General features: G+C 42.0%; 1 protein-coding gene across 2 annotated transcripts in view; it reads right to left on the bottom strand.

The window, feature by feature from the left end:
- Positions 1 to 13713: 13713 nt before the first annotated feature.
- Positions 13714 to 23726, bottom strand: part of LOC112068070 (leucine-rich repeat and fibronectin type-III domain-containing protein 2-like) — a 276254-nt gene continuing 266241 nt past the window's right edge. For both annotated transcript variants that reach the window (XM_024135080.2, XM_070438013.1), the window contains one exon: positions 13714 to 16982. In XM_024135080.2, the coding sequence (XP_023990848.1) occupies positions 15965 to 16982 (1018 nt within the window). In that variant the 3' untranslated portion in view covers positions 13714 to 15964. The remainder of the gene's footprint in view (positions 16983 to 23726) is intronic.

Here is a 23726-nt window from a genome sequence, read left to right as displayed (position 1 = left end):
GAGAAAGGCAGGCAGCGTTTCTCAGCCAGTCGAAATCATGAATCAGCTGGTATCCTTTTTATGGATATATACAAATAAATGTAAATTGAAAAAAGGTCAAAAGAAATAAAGTGCAACTAGTTTGCAGTCTTTCCAGCTTCACATTGAAGTTATTGTGTTAGCAGTGTTGTTGGCTAGCTCCTTTGAACCACAGTGTCCTGAGTGAGCACGTTATCTATGCCAGGCGAAATCACATCTCATTCGCTCAACTTAGTAAATACCATTGGTTTTTAATATGAGGGTTTATATTTATTTTCACACAATTTTATTTATTTTACTCTGTCAGTATGTATTTGCTGTCAATGTTTTGGTGTCAAACTGGTAAAAGTTGTGAAAAATGTCTGGAGTTGGAGGTGTTGATTAGATTTCTTTTTCATTAATTTGGCTATTTTCTCTTGAACCATATGGTCTATCTACTAGACATTCATGTACAATATTGACACAGATATAAAAAATGAATACTATATATGTGTAACGGCTGTCAATGTCGTTCTCCTCCTCAGACGAGGAGGAGCATGGATCGGACCAAGATGCGGAGTAGGAGGTATTCATGATTTTAATGRCAAACCAACAAACACTAMMAAATTAACAAAACAACAAAYGTGACTAACCTGCAACAGTCCTGTGTGGCCCAAACGCYRACACAGGAAACAAACACCCACAAAACACCAGTGAAACCCTGGCTGCCTTAGTATGACTCTCAATCAGAGACAAACGATACACACCTGTCTCTAATTGAGAATCATACCAGGCCGAACACAAAACCCAACATAGAAATACAAAACATAGACTGCCCACCCAACACTCACGCCCTGACCAATAAAGACATACAAAACAAGAGAAAACAGGTCAGGAACGTGACAATATGAATACATTTTAAATGTTTTTAAAGTATAAATTACCTAAATTACAATAGATTGCCACATTTTCTGTTAATTACCAAAACTTATGAAGATTTCGGTAACTTTGGTAAACTTAGCTTTGCAACCCTACACCAGACGCATTTCTGTTGAACCAGCTTTCATTATAGTAGGGTAAGGGTAGCCTAAAAGTTTTTACCAACCTTTTTTCATTTCCTTTATTTTTTTTGGGGGGGGTTCAAATCACAGACAGTCAATAGTCTTTGTAGTCTTTGTAGCAATGCATGTGTTGGGCTTTATAGATTGTTTATTTGTATGTGGGCTTTAGCTGAGCTTATTCTTTACAGAGTCAATTATATTTATCCAGGCCTCAATTGTTCCTTGACTAACACCATTATATCTCTTTGTTGATCATTCTAATGTTGTAACTTCTGTAAGAGTAATTTAAGTTAATCAATTATTTGCCAGGACAGGATAATACACAACGCAGAACAAGAGGTCAATAGGGAATTAACGATCAGTGGAAATAGTTTCAGTTCAACATCTGATTAGAATCTGTGTAGGGGTTTCAGTCCTAGACTCTAAGCTACATGTGGCACGTTCTCATTGGTTCGATTGGTCTATACATTGAGCCTGAAATGGGATACTTGTTATTTAGCCATTGGCCCAATTTTACTTCAAGGAATTCTAATTGGTCAACCACAGGCTAGGGTTGGTTTATAAATTACATCCTGTTACTTTGTTCTGTGGAGAATCACTGAGGACAGGAAATAAGGAACATCTGTCGTCTATTTCTGAGCATAACATCTTTGATTTGTTCTCTTTGAGTAAACCTATTTTTCTCCCCCTGATTTGCCTTGAGTCTGTGTTATTGAAGAATAACATCAGCTGCTAACACTTCTAATAGTAACTGTATCCACTGCCGGATTGGGAGAGAGTGGGGTGATTGCCATCTAAAATGCTGACCACACCGCCTGTGTTGCGTGCGCGAGCGTTGGAAAATAAATGTACACATACATATTGTTCAATAATTTCATCTAAAATGCTCACATTAGCCAACGAGCGTCTGCGGAGTCAGGTGCTAAAATAGAACTTGGTTCAAAGTCCCGCCTCTCCCATATCCTCATAGATTTTTAGGAGCATATACCCATGTGGGTGATTGAAAGATGAACTGAGGTCCACACTCCAGTCCAGTTGAATGTAAAAATGCACCTTAAAGTTGGTTGCCAACTGACATATAAAGCCCACAGAAGAAGAAGACTACTGAAGAAGGAGAGATTACTAGAAACTAACTAGATTTCCCCTTTTATCTGTGGATTAATTGTCAGAGTAGAGAACACACAATTTTGTGTGACTCAAAATTCTACACAGATCCAGAAAAAAGGACCTTATCCATTTTAGATAACATAACAACCCCAATGTTTATATCCCAGGACAAATTAGGACAAATTAGCTAGCAACAGCAGCTAGCTAAATGTCCATAAATGTTTAATGCTTTTCGACCTGTCCCCAAATTAATATAGTTGGTTCAGAGTTAATTTTGATATTTCAACCTGCGTGTTCGGATCGCGTCTGGTGTGGATATACAAAATCAACATGTGCGCATACATGTGCCTGGTCTAGTCAGCATGTTTTTTAATCAAACAAAATGGGGGGAAAAAGCGATTGTTACAGGAAAATAACTTGTTTCTAAATACAAGTGTCACCTGATCATTTCACCTCTCGTTCCATGATGGGCATAGCCTACATTGAGGGTGTTTTACACACATGAAAATAATAACAGGAGCTGGCTAAAATAATACAATGTACAATAGCCTACATATTAAAAAGGGGATGCTCCCAATAATGATGCTCCTTTAATAATAAAGCATTGATGATTAGGATTTATTTTAAAGTAGTCTCTCTACTTAGCAAATGCATTGTGCAAGGACAAAAAACAGCCTTCATTGAGAGGAGGGGAGGCTATGCTTGGTTTCTAATCACATGTAGCAAAATTGTGATTTTTTTGTGTGTGTTTCTTAATACGAGGTATACAGGCATCAAAAAGCACATCTCTCTTGTTCCATGTGCATATGGGCACTGTGCGTCAAGGCTGGATAGGCTGTGATTCTGCTTTTAAAATCCATACCATAATCAACCACAATACTGCTAAGACCAGCGTTTGGTTGGTCTTAAATATCCCCACCAGTGCTGCCTGAAAATGGCACTTTGGCACACATTGCAAGTTTTTAACGATGCACCTTAGATATTGCCACCCCTCCCACCTTCGCTCAAGCAAGCTCATTGAACACAGAAGAGGGCTGGCTTTAACAGGTCGAAATTGCAAACTAGCGTGCGACAATTGAGCTGGCTTAACACTAGAACTTCTTAATTCGTTTTTTAGTCAGTATCACATAAACATGTCAAGTAATAATGACTTTTCATTGTCTTTGAGTTCAACTTGTTAAAAGTATTTGAGTAAAAAATGTCTTGGGCTTTACAGTGCAGGTTCAGCAAGATGTGTGGTCTAAATTATGAAAACATCATTAGCCTAAACATCATTATCAGCGCCAAGTGTGCTTGATAAACCGGAAAAATCAGCACAAAAGCAATAATGGCATTATGATAGCAGTCAAAAATAGTCAGTTATTTAAACGTTGGATACCATAGTGAATGTCTGTTTCCAGGCGTCGTGTTCTCGTTTCTTTGTAATCAAAACAGAGGTAACGCATGATCTCTCTGAAGCGATCACGTGACATGGTTTCTCCAAAGAAAACATGTCTGACCAGAAGCTCTCCATATACACGTTCTTCCCACCAAATGCTCCATAGACACACAGGATTGAAATGAACGCTTCCAACACATCAACAGACAGATTTAGGTAATTAACAGAAAATCCAAGGCAATCTATCGTATTTTAGGTAATTTACACTTGAATTACTTTGTAAAGAATTATTCATATTTAGTATACATTTGCAACCCTAGTAGGGCCTGCTCTCTCAGTGATGACATTTTGTGCTGATAATCGGCCCGTCGCATTGTCACCAGCTTGGTCTATCCAAACGGTGCCACCCCTTTCTGTCTCACCGTTTCAGTTGGTGGTGTGGTCAGTGCTTACTGTCTGGCTTTTTTGCTCTTAGGCCTCGGAGGTATAGGTTCAGGCTGAGGCTCAGAATCAGAAGAATAATCAGAGATGTCATGATTATTTTCTTCCCCGCCATCTGAGTTGTTCTTGTATCTTGTAGCAGTGCTAACGCAGCATGTGCATCCAATCGTCTTGGTCTTCCTGCCGTTTTGTAAACGATGTGCACGCTCTAATTGTGTACTCCAAGTAGGACAGAGTCGACTGATAAGACTGCTTTAATTTTGGAGACTGATATAGGGACATTGCATTTTGAGATTATAATTAAAATGTACTGTACCAATACAATAGAATGGCCCGCCCTGTTCTTCACTCACAATTGGTGATTTCATGATTATGCATTGTTCACTTCCCTTCACTCATCAACTCACCCATTCTCCCACTTTCTCCCCATCATACTTTACTTCATTTATTTAATCTGTTGTTATATGGGTGAAATTAGTTACGGTAAAGTTTAGGTTCAGTTTCGAGGCAATTATCTGGGTGATTATCAACTGGGCGTGGCAGCTGTCGGGAGAAGGAGGGGCAATGGAAAAGAACATAAAAGATGCCATCCTTAAAATGGTTACAACTCCAGTTCTGTTTGTGATATTAATATTCTAACAATGGCAGTGTGTTATATAGACTTATTTAGTCAATTTAAATTCATGAGCAGTCGAAATTATTTACTTTTTTTCAATGGTAAACGGCCTGAGTGAACCATCTTCATTTATCCACCATCTTTGGTGAACATGTGTCCATACCCCAACCTCCCACTGAACTGTCCAATCCGACATAAGCAGAGCACCCACGCAAGGCCGAGGTGGTGACTGCAGCTTCTTATTGGCTCATTTGATGCAGCAAAGACTCATGGGAACTAAATAAAAACAAGTCCGGTGAAATCTCACCATATCTAATCGCTTCCCCCGGGTATTGTTGTCTGTGAATTAAAGGGAAAGAAAGAGAGATAGAAAGAGAGAAGACCTACAAAAGCCCTTCATCTATCAAGGAATGTTTGTGTAACAAAAACGGACTGCCCCCATGAAGTGTATGGACTACAGATTTGGCACCAGCTGGATTTTAGTAGTACAGACAAGCTTGTTAGGATTTAAGAAACCTGTTGTATTATGTGTGGCAGAATATCACTAGAACTCTTTGGGTTATAATGTAGGTCTTGTGATTATTTATCCTTTTCGGGGGAATACTGTGCATGTGATACCTTGGTTGCAAAAATATGGAAATCTCCACCTCAAAAATAATTTGCAACAAGCCCTACCACCTAACTCTTGGCCAATGGGTGCATTCGTTTTATCTCCAGTGGTGGCCTGGGTAGGTGTACATTTCACTTCAGGACCAATGGCAAACATGTGCACATTTTGACCACCCGGTGCCCTGATCGAGATACAATGAATGCACCCAATGACAACTACCAGCAACCAATCAATATCATAACTTGTTTCTAATGTGGAAATTATGACACTATGATAACTTATGGTTTCTGACTTCCATATGGCCTATTCCACTCATTATGATACTAATACTGCATTAAACGTATGTTTTTTTAATCATTCAATAGCATGTCTCATAATCTTTCCGTTTGTCAGTTTTATTGGTAATAAACAGAGGTTCCTGTTTCATACTCTGCACCCAGTAAACCATTGTAGCTTCATTGGGATGTTAAGACTCGATATGAGAAATGGCTTAATGATTGCTTTCTAATTACTGTAAATTGCAATTGTTTGGATTTGATCTTGTCTGTAAGATCTCCTTTATCCCAAATTGCCTGCAGATGTTTTGAATAAATTCTATGGTTTATATATTGTAGCGACCCGCACAGACAGCTGTGTGTTATGTGTTAGGCTAGGAGGTGGTTGTGTTGTACTGACCAGTACCCAGTGTTCGCGGGGTCCGACATGTCAATCAACCTGCTATCTGCCAATCACGGGAATGCCTGGAATGTTCTGATGCCGGGCATCCTGGTGGTTGGCGGAGTGGCGTGGAGGGGGGTTGGGCAGGGGGATGGAGCATTGGAAGTTAAGACCAGGTTCAGCCTTTGTTCTCTCTCTCTTACGTCTGGTCTTCACAAGAGAAGGTCACGATTGGCTTGTGGGTTATCTGTCATCTATTTGGCGTGTGCTACGGCCCAAACAGTAGCCTGTGTAAAGTTGGTTTAATAAACCGTCAATTCGCAAACTCAAGCCTCTGTCTGGACAATTGTTCATTTATGATCTAGTCAGGTCATTACAATATTTAACTGTATGATACACTTATCTGAACACACCAATAAGATCTCAGATGCTAAGTAAGGCATTATCACGATCTATGTTAAGCAAACTTGGCCAAATAGTCAATTGTTGAATATTATTATTTACTTAGTTGGTATAGTTATTACCATAGTAATTAGTATAGTTAAGTTATTACTAGCATTTTTTTGCCACTCTAGTAGACATAACATTCGGGTGTGGGTTGCAAGCATGTTGTTACAGAAGAATATGCGGTTTCATGATTACTATATGTAATATGGTTATGCACATCAGTGGAGTGTGAAAATGGCATGATGTTCAGTTCTGTAGACAACTTGCCTTACCTCAAGAAGAGATAAAAATTGTATTTCCCAGCAAACATGCAGGTAAAAATATTGCCCCCATTTGAGCTGCCCACATTGGGTTGATGCGACTTTGCTCATGGCCCCAAGGTATTGGCCATGTGTAGACAGCCCATTTCTGGTGAGGGCAGCCCTCACTTCGCCTGAAAAAAGCCCACCCTTTGGATCGGCTGCCCTTATTGGTCTTATTTGTGCCCCAATATGAGCTCATGGTAATAGCCCTACGTGTATTGCCCACCCTATACAAAGTCATCACACTAGGCCAATGGGGTCATGCTTGCCAGGTTCTTTGTCAGTTTCACATGCCCGTTGCTAGCATCTGCCATTTTCATCTCAGCAGTGCCACGATTCTGGCCAAGTTTATGCTTAACAATTTCAGAGAAATACTGCACATTGGCTTATAAAACATTTGACAAAGGTGATTTGTATAATAAAGGTGAATGTTTTCAACTAACAATCACTGTTAAACCAACTCAATGCCCAGCTGTTAGCCCACTTGCCAATGTCCCAGGGATCAAAAGTTGCATTTAATTCAAAGAAAGTCTATTGGAGGTCCAGGTTAGCAGATGGGCCCCAATCTGAATTAATAATGTGCAGTTCGCATGACAGCTCCAATAAGCCCCCTATGGTGGACGAGAGGCTTGTAGAATCATGATTGTTTCGAGTTTTTAGTTCGTTGGGGTCCTGCATGCTTTGGTCATAACTGAATCAAATGAACGAAATTAGTATAAATATTTTTTATGAGTTGAACGAGTCGAAAAGAGTTTCAATACATCATTTCAATTCAATTTTGATTCCCCTTTTCCATATCCAGGAATGAGATGAATATTTCTAAGAACACGGGCTGTGTCCCACAACCTTTGACCAGGGCACTTTGTAGGAAAAAGGGTACCATTTGGGATGCAGGCCATGGTACTTCTCAGTAGTCCTTTTACAGACTCCAGTGGTACCCTGGAGGGCTCAGTCTTGGATTAAGTTGCAGGCTCACTATAGAACAGCAGTACTGCACTGACCCTTTCCTTAGCCCAGGCAAAAATCCCCTGGCTGTATGCTTTAACAAGAAAACGGGACAGAATTGCATATAGAGAGTTCAGGTGTGTGTGAGAGAGCTGGAAATTGAGTGTGTGTGTCTAGGGGATGTTTAAATTGTGATCAAAAGCTCCGTGCATGCATAATGCCAGGGCAATATTTTCATTATCATGATTCTTTGCTCTCATGAAACAAGTGTAAACATTGTAGAATATTACCGGGAGAACATTCATTACTCTGTGTACTGCGAGATCAGTGCCAGTATAGGAAATTATTGCTCTGTTTGTCTTCTCAAGACAAATTAACACAGCAATCCACCCTTCTCTGGTCCCAGCTCTCTGTCTCCCCCAGAATAATGGAAAGGATTTCTTACTGTTGCAAGGTCTGATGACAATACCAAACATTTGATTCAGTGGCGAACCTCCCTGGAAAATATGTTAACTGGTAGGAGAAATGCTGCCGCAAAAGCTTTTGTGTAAGTCATGTGGCCACAGCTAGCTACAGTATCTTGCCACTCGATATTATGCGGTGTTATGCACTAAAGTTAAAGCTAACGGTAGCCTACATTCCTATTTTCCACATTGGTGCTGGTCCCAGTATTTCTATTTCTTCTAGTTCCTCTGAGTATATGTGGGGGTCCACCCTATGATCCCTCAGCCATATGTACCCTCAACCTCAGCCCTATGTCAAAATCAAATCACATCAAAATGTATTTGTCACATGCTTCGTAAACAACAGGTGCCTGACATCTGACCGCAAGGCGCTACAGAGGGTAGTGCGTATGGCCCAGTATATCACTGGAGCCAAGCTCCCTGCCATCCAGGAACTCTAAACCAGGAAAGTGTCAGAAGAAGGCCCATACAATCGTGAAAGACTCCAGCCACCCAAGTTATCGACTGTTCTCTTTACTACCGCATGGCAAGCAGTACTGATTCAACAATCTGGAACCAACAGGACCTTGAACAGCGTCTAACCCCAAGCCATAAGACTGATAAATAGTTAGTCCAGATAGCTATTGGTTAACTATTTAACTATCCGGATTGACCCTTTTTGCACAAACTATTTTGACTCATCACATACACTGCTGCTACTGTTAATTATCCCAAACTACACTACCAATCAAAAGTTTGGACACACCTACTCATTCAAGAGTTTTTCTTTATTTTTACTATTTTCTACATTGTAGAATAATAGTGAAGACATCAACACTATGATTAACACATATGGAATCATGTAGTAACCCAAAAGGTTTTAAACGTATCAAATAAAATTTTATTAGTCACATGTGCCGAATACAACAGGTGTAGTAGACCTTACAGTGAAATGCTTACTTACGAGCCCCTAACCAACAATGCAGTTTAAAAAAATATGGATAAGAATAAGAAATAAAAGTACCAAGTAATTTAAGAGAAGCAGTAAAATAACAATAGCGAGACTATATACAGGAGATACCGGTACAGAGTCAATGTGCGGGGGCACTGGTTATTTGAGGTAATATGTACATGTAGGAAGAGTTAGTAAAGTGACTGTGCATAGATGATAACAACAGAGAGTAGCAGCGGTGTAACAGAGGGGGAAGGGGGGGGGGGGCAATGCAAATAGTCTGGGTAGCCATTTGATTAGATGTTCAGGAGTCTTATGGCTTGGGGGTAGAAGCTGTTAAGAAGCCTCTTGGACGTAGACTTGGCGCTCCGGTACTGCTTGCCGTGCGGTAGCAGATAGAACAGTCTATGACTAGGGTGGCTGGAGTCTTTGACAATTTTAGGGCCTTCCTCTGACACCGCCTGGTATAGAGGTCCTGGATGGCAGGAAGCTTGGCCCCAGTGATGTACTGGGCTGTTCGCACTACCCTCTGTAATGCCTTGCGGTCGGAGGCCAAGCAGTTGCCATACCAGGCAGCGATGCATCCAGTCAGGATGCTCTCAATGGTGCAGCTGTAGAATCTTTTGAGGATCTGAGGACCCATGCCATATCTTTTCAGTCTCCTCGGGGGAAAAATTGGTTTTGTCGTGCGCTCTTTATGACTGTCTTGGTGTGCTTGGACCATGTTAATTTGTTGGTGATGTGGACACCAAGGAACTTGAAGCTCTCAACCTGCTCCACTGCAGCCCCATCGATTAGAATAGGGGCATGCTCGGTCCTCTTTTTCCTGTAGTCCACAATCATCTACTTTTTCTTGATCACGTTGAGGGAGAGGTTGTTGTCCTGGCACCACACGGCCAAGTTTCTGACCTCCTCCCTATAGGCTGTCTCGTCGTTGTCGGTGATCAGGCCTACCACTGTTGTGTCATCTGCAAACTTAATGATGGTGTTGGAGTCGTTCCTGGCCATGCAATCATGAGTGAACAGGGAGTACAGGAGGGGACTGAGCACTCATCCCTGAGGGGCCCCTGTGTCGAGGATCAATATGGCGGATGTGTTGTTACCTACCCTTAGCACCTGGGTGCGGCCCCTCAGGAAGTCCAGGATCCAGTTGCAGAGGGAGGTGTTTAGTCCCAGGGTCCTTAGCTTAGTGATGAGCTTTGAGGGCACTATTGAACGCTGAGGTGTAGTCAATAAATAGCATTCTCACATAGGTGTTCCTTTTGTCCAGGTGGGAAAGGGCAGTGTGGAGTGCAATAGAGATTGCGTCATCTGTGGATCTGTTGGGGCGTTAATTCAAATTGGAGTGGGTTTAGGGTATCTGGAATAATGGTGTTGATGCCATGACCAGCCTTTCAAAGCACTTCATGGCTTCAGACGTGAGTGCTACAGGTCGGTAGTCATTTAGGCAGGTTATCTTAGTGTTCTTGGGCACAGGCACTATGGTGGTCTGCTTAAAACATGTTGGTATTACAGACTCAGACAGGGTTTGGTTGAAAATGTCAGTGAAGACACTTGCCAGTTGGTCAGCGCATGCTCGCAGTACACGTCCTGGTAATCGTCTGGCCCTGCTGCCTTGTGAATGTTGACCTGTTTTAAGGTACTCACATTGGCTGCGGAGAGCGTGATCACACAGTCTTCCGGAACAGCTGATGCTCTCGTGCATGTTTCAGTGTTATTTTCATCGAAGCGAGCATAGAACTAGTTTAGCTCGTCTGGTAGGCTTGTGTCACTGGGCAGCTCTCGGCTGTGCTTCCCTTTTGTAGTCTGTAATGGTTTGCAAGCCCTGCCACATCCGACGAGCGTCAGAGCCGGTGTAGTACGTTTCGATCTTCATCCGGTATTGACAGTTTGCCTGTTTGATGGTTCGTCTGAGGACATAGCAGGAAAATCTTATAAGCTTCCGAGTTAGAGTCCCGTTCCTTGAAAACGGCAGCTCTACCATGTAGCTCAGTGTGGATGTTGCCTGTAATCTATGGCTTCTGGTTGGGGTATGTACATAAAGCCACTGTGGTGATGACGTTATCAATGCACTTATTGATGAAGCCAGTGACTTTTGGGGTGTACTCCTCAATGCCATCGGAGGAATCCCGGAACATATTCCAGTCTGTGCTTGCAAAACAGTCCTGTAGCTTAGCATCTGCTTCATCTGACCACTTTTTATTGTACTAGTCACTGGTGCTTCCTGCTTTAGCTTTTGCATGTAAGCAGGAATCAGGAGGATAGAATTATGGTCAGATTTGCCAAATGGAGGGTGAAGGAGAGCTTTGTATGCATCTCTGTGTATGGAGTAAATGTGGTCCAGAGTTTTTTTCCCTCTGGTTGCACATTTAATATGCTGATAGAAATTTGGTAAAGCGATTTAAGTTTCCCTGCATTAAGTTTCCCTGGCTACTAGGCGTGCCGCCACTGGGTGAACGTTTGCTTGTTTGCTTAAGGAAAAATACAGCTCATTCAATGCTGTCTTAGTGCCAGCCTCTGACTGTGGTGGTAGCTACAAAAAACACATATGCATATGAAAAGTCTCTAGGTAGATAGTGTGGTCTACAGCTTATCATGAGATACTCTTCCTCAGGCGAGCAATAGCTCGAGACTTCCTTGGATATCTTGTACCAGCTGTTATTTACAAAAATACGTAGTCCGTCGCCCCTTGTCTTACCAGTAGCCACCCTTTGACTTCATGATAATTTTGCACACTCTTGGCATTCTCTCAACCAGCTTCACCTGGAATGCTATTCCAACAGTCTTGAAGGAGTTCCCACATATGCTGTGTTGGCTGCTTTTCCATCACTCTGTGGTCCAACTCATCCCAAACCATTTCAATTGGGTTGAGGTCGGGTGATTGTGGAGGCCAGGTCATCTGCTGAAGTACTTCATCACTCTCCTTGGTCAAATAGCCCTTACACAGCTTGGAGGTGTGTTTTGGGTCATTGTTCTGTTGAAAAACAAATGGATAGTCCCACTAAGCGCAAACCAGATGGGATGGCATATCGCTTCAGAATGCTGTGGTAGTCATGCTGGTTAAGTGTGCCTTGAATTATAAATAAATCACAGACAGTGTCACCAGCAAAGCACCCCTACACCATCACACCTCCTCCTCCATGCTTCATGGTGGGAACCAAACATGCGGAGATCAGCCGTTCAAATTAGTTCCAGTGAAGGGAAATCTTAACGCTCAGCATACAATGACATTCTACGACTCTGTGCTTCCAACTCTGTGGGGGGAAGGCCCTATGGGGAAGGCCCTTTCCTGTTTCAGCATGACAATACCCCCGTGCACAAAGCAAGGTCCATACAGAAATGGTTTGTCGAGGTCGTGTGGAAGAACTTGACTGGCCTGCACAGAGCCCTGACCTCAACCCCATCAAACACATTTGGGATGATCCTGGTTCGATCCCAGGCTGTGTCGCAGCTTTTTGAATAATTTAATCAAAGTACCCATTTGTAAACTTCTGTCACTACCACAATTTTACTTTAAAGAGCTTTAGCAAGCCCCACAACTGTACTTCTAAAGTTACCATCTAGTTCTTATACAATATTGTGTAACAACCAGAAGAGTATTGACCCTGGAACGCATTGACCCCGAACCCCCCAATATTCAACACAAACTTATAGTTTGTGGCTAGCATGTGCCACTATATCGCTATAACGGTCAGCTTAAGGCAATATACTGAGTGTACAAAACATTAGGAACTCTTTACATGACATAAACTAACCTGGTGCATCCAGGTGAAAGCTATGATCCCTTATTGATGTCTCCTGTTAAATCCACTTCAAATCCACTGAAGGGGATAAGACAGGTTAAATAAAGATTTTTAAGCCTTGAGACCATTGAGACATGGATTGTGTATGTGTGTCATTCAGAGGGTGAATAGCCAAGACAAAATAATGAAGTGCCTTTGAAAGGGGTATAGTAATAGGTGCCAGGCGCACTGGTTAGAGTGTGTCAAGAACTGCATCGCTGCTGGGTTTTTCACGCTCAACTGTTTCCCGTGTGTATCAAGAATGGTCCACCACCTAAAGGACATCCAGCAAACATGACACAGCTGTGGTAAGCATTGGAGGCAACACGGGCCAGTATCCCTGTGGAAAGCTTTCGACACCTTGTAGTCCATGCCCCGACAAATTGAGGCTGTTCTGAGGGCAAAACGGGGTGCAGCTCAATATTAGGAAGGTGTCCCTAATGTTTGGTACACTCAGTGTATGTTGCACATATTTGGATATGAGATGGTTGTTGGAGATATGATTCAAGTTATCCTGATTAAATCTATCCAATGATAATAATCCAGGACAATATATTCCATGATGTGACACGTTTGTTGAAGTGGCCAGTGTTGCTAGTTAGCAGTGAAGATTCATGTTTAGTTGCACACTGTACTGTAATAAGTTACCAATGTAACAAGGGAAACAATAATCATAGACCGGAGTTGTCTGCTGTATCTGCAATACATTAATTATTTCCTACATTTCAATTTAGCAATTGCTACAATCTCTTGCACACAAAAACGTTCACTTGTCACAGTTATAGCACTGAACACACCACAATGTTTACTTGCAAACAATTTCCCTGTGGCTAAATTGCTAGCCTTCACAACTAACATGACTGACAGTTTGTTGCCCAGCCTAAAGCATCGAGAGCTATGTTAGAAAAATGTCTTACCACGTTAATTGTTTACGCACAATATAATGTAGCTCCAGGAAAGTCATTGCATGACTCGATGAGACTTGTGAGGAAAAAACAACTCTCAAACTGTACCGGATGCAATGCAGACACAAGAATATACACCATTTGGTTATTAGGAATTCTTCATATTTTATCTTCTTTTGTAGCAAAAATGTTTAAACACATATTCATTTTTTTCTTTTTCTCTACCACCTCAGGTCAGAATCATGACTTTCTCACGTCATGTACACACTTATAGGGTTGTTGTTGATTAGCAAAATGGAAGGTGACCGCGCAAAATTGAATGTTGAATTGTAATATCTATAACAGACACAGGTTTATTCCAGATTTCTATTTGCTCCGTTATACAGCGTCACCTTCCATTGCGCCAACTAAACACAGTCCATGTTATAAAACCACAGTAAAGCACCTTCTCATTTTTACTGAACCACAAAATAAAAGTACTACTGCACAGTTTCCCTTTTACATTCTCACCCATAGTTATTGTACAAAAAATGTCAATATACGGAACAAATACACCAAGAGAAGTAACAAATAAAAAAATATGGGGAAAAAACGATATTGTAATGCAGCAGAGAGTCAAAGAGAACATTAAAAGGCATCAGAATCTGCACACGATCCTAGAGAGGACTCATCGTTATGAGTTGATCACATAGGCAGTAGTTCAGATAGAAACTCACTTTATAATTCATCACGTTCCTATGCAACTTCATACATATCCAGTCACAGTCCGTTACAATAGACTAATATTAGAGAATGAAATGAGAAAATAAACCAAACTCCAAATTAATACAATAAATTCAGACATTTGATATTTTAACTTAAACAAACCAACATGGTTCTGTGTATTCAGACAGACACTGTATAATGATTTATACATTTGTAGATGAATATCGTTCTCTTTCCCTTTTGTATTAAATACATTTTTCATAATTTGGATTATAGCAGCATGATGACATTCATTTAAATTTTTGAGGGTTCTCAATAAGTCTCTACTGTGTAACACATGACTCTAGTATCATCCTGGGGCAACTCATATCAATAGCCTATACACCAAAAGGGATTTTGATTGATAATTGTATTGAGTGATTCGCCAGAAAATTGACACCAGGAAGATTATTTTCATATGATATGCTATTTCTGAAATAATCCACTGCATTCAGACTATGCATTTCATATCATTTAGAACCTGAGGTAGAAAATGTGACTAGTTTGAAAGTCAACCTCTACATATTTTATGATCACAACTCCCCTAATGAATCAACCATTGATGTGTTGAAATAAATGACCAGGGTTATCAGATAGTGTACATCTAAGATTTCCTCTATGTTTGTGCCAAAATAGAAACTAGGCTGTTATGAAATGTTGTCTTTCTGAGGGGACTGGGTAACGATATAGTATATTATTCTTGATTGACCATCATTTATAGTGTTTTGTTTCTTTCCTCATAAAGTGGAACTCTCAATGGTGACCTCTAAAATAAATAGTACAAATTATATAAACAACAAAAGGAAACATGAAAAATGCTTCATGTTGTTACACATTTGCTCTCCCATTGCTTCTACTGAAGAAGTCCCATTTTCATGCTGAGAGTCTCAAAAGCAGGGCTCGCCAACGCTGTTCCCGGAGAGCTACCGTCCTGTAGGTTTTCAATCCAACCCTAATCTAGTGCACCTTATTAATAATTAGCTAGTTGATAAACTGAATCAGGTTAGTTACAACTGGGGTGGGATTGAAAACCAACAGAGGGTATCTCTCCAGGAACAGGGTTGGAGAGCCCTGGTCTAAAGCATTGTGATGCACATCTACTTTGCCAGTCTCAGGAAAATCCCCCTGGCAAAGACCTCGAAAGATAAAGACACAGGATATCCACTTTGAATTCCTCGCCTTTATTTCCCCTGTTTCTCAAAGATGCTCCCACATTAATTCCCAGGGTTCGGGCATAATTCCATATACTGTATCTGCACAATTCCATAGGGGCTTTGTTCCGTAATGCATACATTTTTTCAAATGCGGTTAAGGACAGTCTTCCCTGCCAGCGAATTGAGAGCGTGGCCAACCCTGTCGATTGATTTGTACGGTCTTAGGAACAACCAACCTGGGTGTTTGTTTCAGTAGAATTACACGGACAGAAGGACAATAAATAGTATTCACATGGATGAACTTCATGCAGTACAGTGCTGTGAATGACCCATAGGTATTATTCCAAATAATTCTTCGGTCCCTTGGTTTTTTCTGTAAAGTCTGTTTCTCTTTTGACCTCATGATCCGACATAAACCCGTGCTCAAACAGTGCTCTCCATCACCCACTCTGAGCTCTCGAATGGCGCCTTTTCGCCCTCACCGTCTTCGCTGTCGTCATACTGCAGTAGCATCCCGTTTACCGACAGGCTCCTCTTAGTCCAGATGTTGCTGATGTGACGGGGGTAGTTGCTGAGGCTCTGTGCGCCACCGCTGCTACCCACGTGGCCGTAGTCGAATGAGTGGCTCCTCTTGGGCTTCCCTTCCTGGGGCAGGCCTAGAAAACGCCCCAGCATGGTGGTGGAATCGGCTCGGCCCAGCAAGGGTTCCTTGTCAGACGGAGGGGCCATGGTCACAGCCACCAATGCACTGGAGGTGGTGGTGGAGGAACAAGATGCCCCTTGGTCCCTAGTCGTAGCCGAGCTCCGGAGCTCCAGTGAGGCAAAGGCCCCTAAAAGGTTGTCCAAGTTGGGCCTAGCCTTGGCTGATGATGGCCCCCTGTACCTCCTCCAATTACTGGTGCTGGGGAGTGTGCTGAACTCGATGTCTCGAAGACTGTACTGGTCCTCGTTTCCTAATCTGCCTCTAGTGTTGCGACTGTCCAACGAGTCAGATGAAGACGAGGAGAGGCTGCCCTGGAGCGAGCCACATTTGAATTCCACCATCTCATCCCGCATTACCACCACTGTGGTTGTGATCTGAGGTTTGACCTGCGTACTCCCACTGTTGGTCTGGGAGTACGTGTTGCTAACCACTGGCAGCTTGCTGGACTGGGGGCTGCTGCACACTTTGTACCGAACCATGAGGATGATGATGAAGATGAGGAGCGTGACCACGATGATGCCACCTATCACCAGGATCATAGTGCCGCCCAGGAACTGGCTTTGGAGGGACTGGCACTGCGGGTAGTTGTTACGGGTGATGAACTGCACACAGCCCACTACGTTGGTGGCAGTTAGGGTGGTGGCGGTGTCGTCCCAGATAGCCAGGACACATAGGTCGTACTGCATGTCTTGGACCAGGTTGGTGACTAAGAAGGTTTTGCTGGCCACGGGAATCATCCTATATAGGAAAGACAAAAACAGAAACAAGAGTGTGGAGTTAGATTAGCATAATTTAGCGTTAATAATTTGTCCCACTGCAAGGGGAGTTCAAGATGAGGCTAAAGCACTTTTGAGTAGTAAATATCAATTAGTCGTTCTACTGAAACACGATAGATCATTTTAACAGTCAAAATGAGGCAAAGTAGCTATTTAAATGCACAGAGTCATTTAGAAAGATTACTCACACTATGAGTGATAAGATGCAAAGGCCCATACTTTTTAAAGTGAACTATTCAATGGTCCTTGTGCTTCGCTTTACAATTGAGTCGGACTTTATCCTATTTCAAGATTAAAGAGGTAACTGATTATTTCCCCCAGAAATATTCACTGCCCCCCCCAAAAAAATCACACAAATATTTGAGTCTTTTTAGACCAAACACTAGTCAATGCCTGTGTTCATTCCACCAGACTCACTACCAATCAATCAAACCATAAAAATAATCACTGTTTGTGTTGTGTTGACAGCCTGTAATATAAGCTTTCATTCCGCAAAAACCATCTGTACCTAGAATATAGATCACACAGTCAGATTGTATTTGTAAGCACTTGCTGAAAATATATAAAGCCATGTTGATATTCAAATGTGTCTGACAATATCAATACGCTTCCCTCTCCTAATTAAATCACAAAGGTTAGGGAGAGATTGGAAAGCCGTGGTGGAGCAATCTTTATTTGGTTTGACCGTACTAATGCCCAAAGGACAAGACCATGTAACGCTAGTTTGGAAATCGGTAATGAAACATGGTGGCTGAATAAACCATTGTAATTACAGCAGGCAATTCATCAACTCGCACAACATCACAAACAAGCCATTTGTATCTACAGTATATCTGCATGGTATTGCAGACGGAAAAATGCAGTCGTACTTAAAGCAACCGACTAACCTACAATACACCTGCATTGTATTGCAGACGGAAAAACACTCAAATAAGCAGCAAGTGTCTAGCAACACATGGTCCAATCCATGGTCACTGATGCTCCGTTGTCTTCCCCAAACCTTCCCCAGTTGGATTCGTAATTATGCGAGACTTGCTAAATGTGTATCAAAGCCAAAGGAAAGCTAGGGGCTCCAATTGTTCCAGATGAAATCTCTTTCTGGATGGTATTCTGTCTAATTGTATCCTTTAAATATACAGTGCATTCGGAAAGTATTCAGACCCCCTGATTTATTCCAATTTTTGTTACGTTACAGCCTTATTCAAAAATGGATTACATTTTTATTTATTTTTTATGACAAAGCAAAAACATGTTTTTAGAATTTTTTGCCAATGTATTAGAAATAAAATGCTTAAATAGCCCATTAACATAAGTATTCAGACCCTTTACTCAGTACTTTGTTGCAGCACCTTTGGCAGCAATTACAGCCTTGAGTCTTCTTGGGTATGACGCTTCAAGCTTGGCACACCTGTATTTTGGGTAGTTCTCGCAAGCTCTGTCACGTTGGACGCTTGGCATTCAGGCCAAAGAGTTCAATCTTGGTTTCATCAGACCAGAGAATCTTATTTCTCATGGTCTGAGAGTCCTTTAAGTGCCTTTTGGCAAACTCCAAGCGGGCTGTCATGTGACTTTTACTGAGGAGTGGCTTCCGTCTGGCCCCTCTACCATAAAGGCCTGATTAGTGGAGTGCTGCAGAGATTGTTGTCCTTCTGGAAGGTTTTCCCATCTCTGGAGCCCTGTCAGAGTGACCAGCGGGTCCTTTATTTAACTAGGCAAGTCAGTTAAGAACAAATTCTTATTTATAATGACGGCCTTCACCGGCCAATCCCGGACGACGCTGGGCCAATTGTGCACCCGCCCTAAGGGACTCCAGATCACAGGCCGGTTGTGATACAGCCTGAATTAGCCTGAATCTGTAGTGATGTCACTGCCTCTCGCAGTGAGATGCAGTGCCTTAGAACACTGCGCCACTCGTGAGCCCCAAATACTTAGGTAAGTAATGTATTTCTGTTTTGAATTTTTTATACATTTGCAAACATTTCAAAAACCTGTTTTCACATTGTCATTATGGGGTATAGTGTGTAGATTGATGAGGATGTTTTATTTATTTAATACATTTTTGAATACGGCTGTATTGTAACACAATGTGGAAAAAGGGAAGGAGTCTGAATACTTTCTGAATGAACTGTATACACAAAAGTATGTGGACAATCTGATTTCACGCTTCAAGACTGCTTCGATCACGTGGATTGGGATATGTTCCGCATTGCGTCCAACAACAACATTGACGAATACGCTGATTCGGTGAGCGAGTTCATTAGAAAGTGCATTGGCGATTTCGTACCCACAACAACTATTAAAACATTCCCAAACCAGAAAAAGTGGATTGATGCCAGCATTCGCGCGAAACTGAAAGCGCGAACCACTGCTTTTAACCAGGGCAAGGTGACCGGAAACATGACCGAATACAAACAGTGTAGCTATTCCCTCCGCAAGACAATCAAACAAGCTAAGCGTCAGTATAGAGACAAAGTAGAGTTGCAATTCAACGGCTCAGACACAAGAGGTATGTGGCAGGGTCTACAGTCAATCACGGATTACAAAAAGAAAACCAGCCCCGTTGCGGACCAGGATGTCTTGCTCCCAGACAGACTAAATAACTTCTTTGCTCGCTTTGAGGACAATACAATGCCACTGACACGGCCCGCTACCAAAACCTGCGGACTATCCTTCACTGCAGCCAAAGTGAGTAAAACATTTAAATGGGTTAACCCTCGCAAGGCTGCAGGCCCAGACGGCATCCCCAGCCGCGTCCTCAGAGCATGCGCAGACCCGCTGGCTGGTGTGTTTACGGACATATTCAATCAATCCTTATCCCAGTCTGCTGTTCCCACATGCTTCAAGAGGGCCACCATTGTTCCTGTTCCCAAGAAAGCTAAGGTAACTGACCTAAACGACTGGCACTCACTTCCGTCATCATGAAGTGCTTTGAGAGACTAGTCAAGGACGATATCACCTCCACCCTACCTGACACCCTAGACCCACTCCAATTTGCTTACCGCTCCAATAGATCGCCGCAATCGCAACCACACTGCACACTGCCCTAACCCATCTGGACAAGAGGAATACCTATGTGAGAATGCTGTTCATCGACTACAGCTCAGCATTTAACACCATAGTACCCTCCAAACTCGGCATCAAGCTCGAGACCCTGGGTCTCGACCCCGCCCTGTGCAACTGGGTACTGGACTTCCTGTTGGGCCGCCCCCAGGTGGTGAGGGTAGGTAACAACATCTCCACCCCGCTGATCCTCAAAAGCTGGGGCTCCACAAGGGTGCGTTCTGAGCCCTCTCCTGTACTCCCTGTTCACCCACGACTGCGTGGCCATGCACGCCTCCAACTCAATCATCAAGTTTGCGGATGACACTACAGTGGTAGGCTTGATTACCAACAACGACGAGACGGCCTACAGGGAGGAGGTGTGGTGTCAGGAAAATAACCTCACACTCAACGTCAACAAAACAAAGGAGATGATTGTGGACTTCAGGAAACAGCAGAGGGAGCACCCCCCTATCCACATCGACGGGACAGTAGTGGAGAGGGTAGTAAGTTTTAAGTTCCTCGGCGTACACATCACGGACAAACTGAATTGGTCCACCCACAACAGACAGCGTGTGAAGAAGGCGGCTGAAGAAGGCTGAAGAAATCCCGCTTGTCACCAAAAGCACTCACAAACTTCTACAGATGCACAATCGAGAGCATCCTGTCGGGTGTATCACCGCCTTGTACGGCAACTGCTCCGCCCACAACCGTAAAGCTCTCGAGGGTAGTGAGGTCTGCACGACGCATCACTGGGGGCAAACTACCTGCCCTCCAGGACACCTACACCACCCGATGTCACAGGAAGCCATAAAGATCATCAAGGACAACAACCACCCGAGCCACTGCCTGTTCACCCCGCTATCATCCAGAAGGCGAGGTCAGTACAGGTGCATCAAAGCAGGGACCGAGAGACTGAAAAACAGCTTTATCTCAAGGCCATCAGACTGTTAAACAGCCACCACTAAACATCGAGTGGCTGCTGCCAACATACTGACTCAACTCCAGCTCACTTTAATAATGGAATGGTGGAAATGATCAAAAATGATCACTAGCCACTTTAAACAATGCCACTTAATATAATGTATATGTATATACTGTACTCTATATCATCTACTGCATCTTGCCATCTTTATGTAATACATGTATCACTAGCCAATTTAAACTATGCACTTTTATGTTTACATACCCTACATTACTCATCTCATATGTATATACTGTACTCTATACCATCTACTGCATCTTGCCTATGCCGTTCTGTACCATCACTCATTCATATATCTTTATGTACATATTCTTTATCCTTTTACACTTGTGTGTATAAGGTAGTAGTTGTTTGGAATTGTTAGGTTAGATTACTGTTGGTTATTACTGCATTGTCGGAACTAGCAACACAAGCATTTCGCTACACTCGCATAACATCTGCTAACCATGTGTATGTGACAAATAAAGTTGATTTGATTTGATTTGAAACAAGATTGCTTCGAGGCCTCAATGCTCTTTGAGTTAATGCACATTTTCTGTGATTAACCTCTTTGGGCTGCAGGGGCAGTATTGAGTAGCCTGGATAAAAATGCCCATTTTCAAACGGCCTCGTACTCAACTCTTGCTCGTACAATATGCATATTATTATTACTATTGGATAGAAAACACTCTCTAGTTTCTAAAACCGTTTGAATTATATCTGTGAGTAAAATAGAACTCATTTTGCAGCAAACTTCCTGACAGGAAGTGGAAAATCTGAAATCGATGCTCTGTTTCTAGGGCCTGCCTATAAATGTCCTTGATATTTATTAGTATACATGCACTTCATACGTCTCCACTAGATGTCGACAGGCAGTGAGAGAAGAAATGGAGGTGTATAACTTGATCTGGGGTCGAATAAAAGCTCTTTGGTATGACGTGTCACCAGTTTCCTGTTTTCTGGAGCGCGCGAGAAGGGACCTGGTATTGCCTTCTGAAAAGCTGTCGTTATAGACGACTAATATCTCCGGCTTTGATTTTATTTGATAAATGTGACAATATCATCGTAAAGTATGTTTTTTCAATATAGTTTATTTAGATTATTGAAATTTTTTCGGGACGTTAGGCGTGTTGCTTTGTCTGCGTATGTTCAGGAAGGAGAGCTTCGCGCCACTTTGCTAGCTTTCCGTGCTAATTGACTGGAGAAGAGGACATTCTAAAATCCAAACAACGATTGTTCTGGACAAAGGACCCCTTGTACACATTCTGATGGAAGATCATCAAAAGTAGGACCCATTTTATGATGCTATTTCATATATCTGTCGAACATGTTGTACTAGTAGTTTGCGCCCAGATTTTGGGCACTCTCTCGCTATAACTAAGCTGGATGTCGTAATAAAGTTATTTTAGAATTCTAACACGGCGATTGCATTAAGAACTATGGTATCTATCATTTCCTATACAACATGTATTTTTTAGTAATGTTTATGAATAGTTATTTGGTCAGAATATGTGAGTGTCAGAAAAATATCCGGACGTTGTGGGGAAAATATGCTACGTTAGCACAATGTATAACCACTTATTTCAGCTCTAAATATGCACATTTTCGAACAAAACATAAGTGTATGTATAACCTGATGTTATAGGACTGTCATCTTAGAAGCATATCAAGGTTAGTCAAAAATTATATATCTTTTGCGTTTTGTTACAATCGCTAACTTTTGCTGCTGGAAATGGCTTGTGTTTCTGGCTATTGTGGTAAGCCTAATATAATGCTATATTGTGTTTTCGCTGTAAAAACACTTAAGAAATCGGAAATATTGGCTGGAATCACAAGAATGCCTGTCTTTCATTTGCTATACACCATGTTTTTTTCAGAAATGTTTTTATGATGAGTATTTAGGTATTATGACGTTGGTGTCTTTAATTACTCTTGGCTGCTCTTCGGTGCTATTTCTGACGTAGCTGGTGATGGTAGCTGCAATGTAAAAACTGATTTATAGCTCAAATATGCACATTTTTCGAACAAAACATAGATTTATTGAATAACATGTTATAAGACTGTCATCGCTGATGAAGTTGTTTCTTGGTTAGTTTGGTTGGTTCTTGCGTTAGTTAGGTTGGTTTTGTGCATGCTACCTGTGCTGTGAAAAAGTTCTGTTCTTTTTTGTATTTGGTGTATCAACATAAAATATAGCGTGGTGTTTTCGCTGTAAAACATTTAAAAAATCGGACTTTATGTTGGCTGGATTCACAAGATGTTTATCTTTCAAATGCTGTATTGGACTTGTTAATGTGTGAAAGTTAAATATTTCAAAAAAATATATTTTGAATTTCGCGCCCTGCACTTGAGCTGGCTGTTGTCATAAGTGTACCGACGTTGGGCTTGCAGCCAGAAGAATTAAAGGTCAAAAAGGTAATACAGCGCTAATTTGGCCACTCCACGTTAAAGTACATAAACCTATGGTGTGAGGAAAAATAGAACCAGCCATTTATCTATCGTAATTTACGAGAAATCGTACAAATTCTGTTTGATGATGGTTAATGAGGGATTTACCATCACCAAATGGACAGGCTGAAATCAACACCAACGAGTGATGAAGAGGAACCACTATCACTGCTCGGCCATCCCGAGTTCAACGAGCCAGTCAATTGGACATTTCTGTAGTACATTAGAGCATGTCAAATCTGTGATGGGAAATGC

This window comes from Salvelinus sp. IW2-2015, unplaced genomic scaffold (assembly GCF_002910315.2).
Source record: "Salvelinus sp. IW2-2015 unplaced genomic scaffold, ASM291031v2 Un_scaffold83, whole genome shotgun sequence".
Classification (NCBI taxonomy): domain Eukaryota; kingdom Metazoa; phylum Chordata; class Actinopteri; order Salmoniformes; family Salmonidae; genus Salvelinus; species Salvelinus sp. IW2-2015.
This window is presented reverse-complemented; position numbering and strand designations above follow the sequence as displayed.